The 2,331-nt window shown below is 58.3% G+C and overlaps 1 protein-coding gene across 1 annotated transcript in view; it reads left to right on the top strand.

Moving 5' to 3' along the window:
• Positions 1 to 242: 242 nt before the first annotated feature.
• The window catches only part of NTPCR (nucleoside-triphosphatase, cancer-related), a 22,188-nt gene continuing 20,099 nt past the window's right edge, over positions 243 to 2,331 (top strand). The window contains exons 1-2 of the mRNA XM_015560590.1: positions 243 to 535; positions 1,207 to 1,300. Coding sequence (XP_015416076.1) covers positions 258 to 535; positions 1,207 to 1,300 — 372 coding nt within the window. The 5' untranslated portion in view covers positions 243 to 257. The remainder of the gene's footprint in view (positions 536 to 1,206; positions 1,301 to 2,331) is intronic.

The following is a 2,331-nucleotide window of genomic DNA, read 5'->3' as shown; positions in this document are numbered from 1 at the left end:
GGGTGGTGGGGTGCGCATGGGGCGCGCATAGAGGCTCTGGGAGCTGGCCATCTCCCTTCTCGGAGAGGGAAGGCTTTATGAATTCTGTGAGTGCCCACGTGGGTCTCCTGGGCACTTAGCATTTCTCCCAGGGTCCGCTGTCCCCCCTGGACCCACCTAGGAGGCCGTCTCTGGTCCCGGGAGCCCACTCTGCCTGCGCACGGGGCAGCCTGACAGCGGGGACTTCCTGTCCCCGATTAGCCTCAGATCCAGGGTAGATGGGGGCACGAGGCTTCCCCGTCCGTCCATCCCCTGTCCGTCTGTCCCCTCCGGCCCGGGGGTTGGGCTCCAGCCAGGAGCTGGTTCCTAGTGGGCTTTTCTTTCTTTCCTCAGGTGTTGGGAAAACAACTTTGATCCAGAAAGCCAGCGAGGTTTTAAAGTCCTCCGGGGTGCCCGTTGATGGGTTCTACACGCAAGAAGTCAGGCAAGGAGGCAGGAGGATAGGATTCGACGTGGTCACGCTGTCCGGCCTGCGGGGACCTCTGTCTAGAGTGGGGTACTGAGATTTCTCCTCTCGGGTGGTGCGTTCCCCCTGGGCACAGGGTTGAGCCACGTGCTCTCTCCTCCCTGGAAGAATCCCAGGCCCTTGGAATTTGTAGAAACAGAAAACAGGTTGAAGTCATCATCTGAAAAACAGTATAAAAATACCGCCTGTCACTCGGAGTTTATTCCACGGGCTGATAAGCTCTTCTCGCGTGTGATCCTAGTCCCGTCTCTCACGATGCTTTCCAGGGCTGGTCGGTGCTCCCCGGAGTGTGGGGGTTGGTCCCACCAGGCCCGTGGCTGATGGTGGGCACCCTTAGTGGTAGCCCTGCTCTCAGCTCTGCAAACTTCTGCGCTCAACCACTGAGCCATGCTGGCCGGGCCCTAGGGGGATTTTCAAGGACACGTAGTAAAGTCACCGGAAAGGGGATCCAGGATTTAAAGGGCACAACCCGCTCACTTCTTTCTTTTAACCAAGACAAACCTAGGTGTGTGCCCTGACCAGGAATTGAACCCCCAGCCTTCTGATGCACGGGATGATGCTCCCATCGCTGAGCCGCCTGGCCAGGGCTGGGGGTGGGTTGAAGGATGACGTAGCCTCCGTGGAAGGTCAGAGGTCAGTGGGGTAGCCAACCACCAGAAACCCGTGCAGGGGCCTTTCAGTGGGGCGCACTGTCTCCCCAGGGCAGGGCCTCCGCCTGGAACACGGGAGTGCCGGGTCGGGCAGTACGTGGTGGACCTGACGTCCTTCGAGCAGCTGGCGCTTCCCGTCTTGAACGTGAGTGTGGGTTCTGCTCCTGGAGCCCGTCTGTTGTGGTGCATTGTGGGAACTGCTGGCCTGGACCGCAGGGTCTTTGCGCTTAAGGAGAGGCCCGTTTAGCATTTTACAGTTTAAAAGTCTTGCCCTGGCCGGTTTGCTCAGTGGATAGAGCGTTACCCTGGTCCAGGTCTAAGAAGGAAAGTCTGAGGCTATCTGGGAAAAGGTACAAGCTCTGGGTAAGGATTCGTCAAAGGGGGCCTTCCCTATGCAGAGACCACTTTTTTTTCCCCAATATATTTCTTTATTGATTTCAGAGAGGAAGGCAGAGGGAGAGAGAGAGAAACATCAGTGATGAGAGGGAATCATGGATCGGCTGCCTCCTGCACGCTCCACACTGGGGATGGAGCCTGCAACCCAGGCATGTGCCCTGACCGGGAATCGAACCGTGACCTCCTGGTTCATAGGTCGATGCTCAACCAGTGAGCCACGCTGGCCGGGCCCTAGGGGATTTTCAAGGACACGGAGTAAAGCCACCGGAAAGGGGATCCAGGGTTTAAAGGGCATAACCCCGCTCACTTCTTTCTTTTAACCAGGACGCCTTTTCTTTTAATTTTTCCTTCTTTCCACCGACCCTCATGTTGCAGATTATGAGACACACAGGTCTCTGCCTGCAGCACCCCAACCCCCGCAGGCAGGGTTATTAGGAAGGGTTGAGGCTTGTCTCATGGCTCTAAGCCTCAGGCACTGGGCCCTGCCTGCTTCCTGGGTGTTTGTAAACACACAGTGTGGCTCCTCCTGAACTGTCCTGGGGGAGGACCAATTGCCCGGAGGACTAGGAGGGTCAGGAGTGGGGTTTTCTGGGCGGGACAGTCTCCAGGGCAGAGGAATTTGCAGCGACCTGTCTCGCGTGGACTGGGAGGTGCTCTGTCTCCCTGGCGTAGCTCACTCCCTGGTGTGACGTTGCTGTGTGACGGGGGTGGGGAGGGGGGCCCTGCCTAATGGACCTTGGGTCCCAGCAACCGTCTGTCCTCCCAGGCAGGTGCCGGGAG

The sequence above is a fragment of the Myotis davidii genome, unplaced genomic scaffold (genome assembly GCF_000327345.1).
Source record: "Myotis davidii unplaced genomic scaffold, ASM32734v1 scaffold295, whole genome shotgun sequence".
In the NCBI taxonomy this organism is placed as follows: domain Eukaryota; kingdom Metazoa; phylum Chordata; class Mammalia; order Chiroptera; family Vespertilionidae; genus Myotis; species Myotis davidii.
This window is presented reverse-complemented; position numbering and strand designations above follow the sequence as displayed.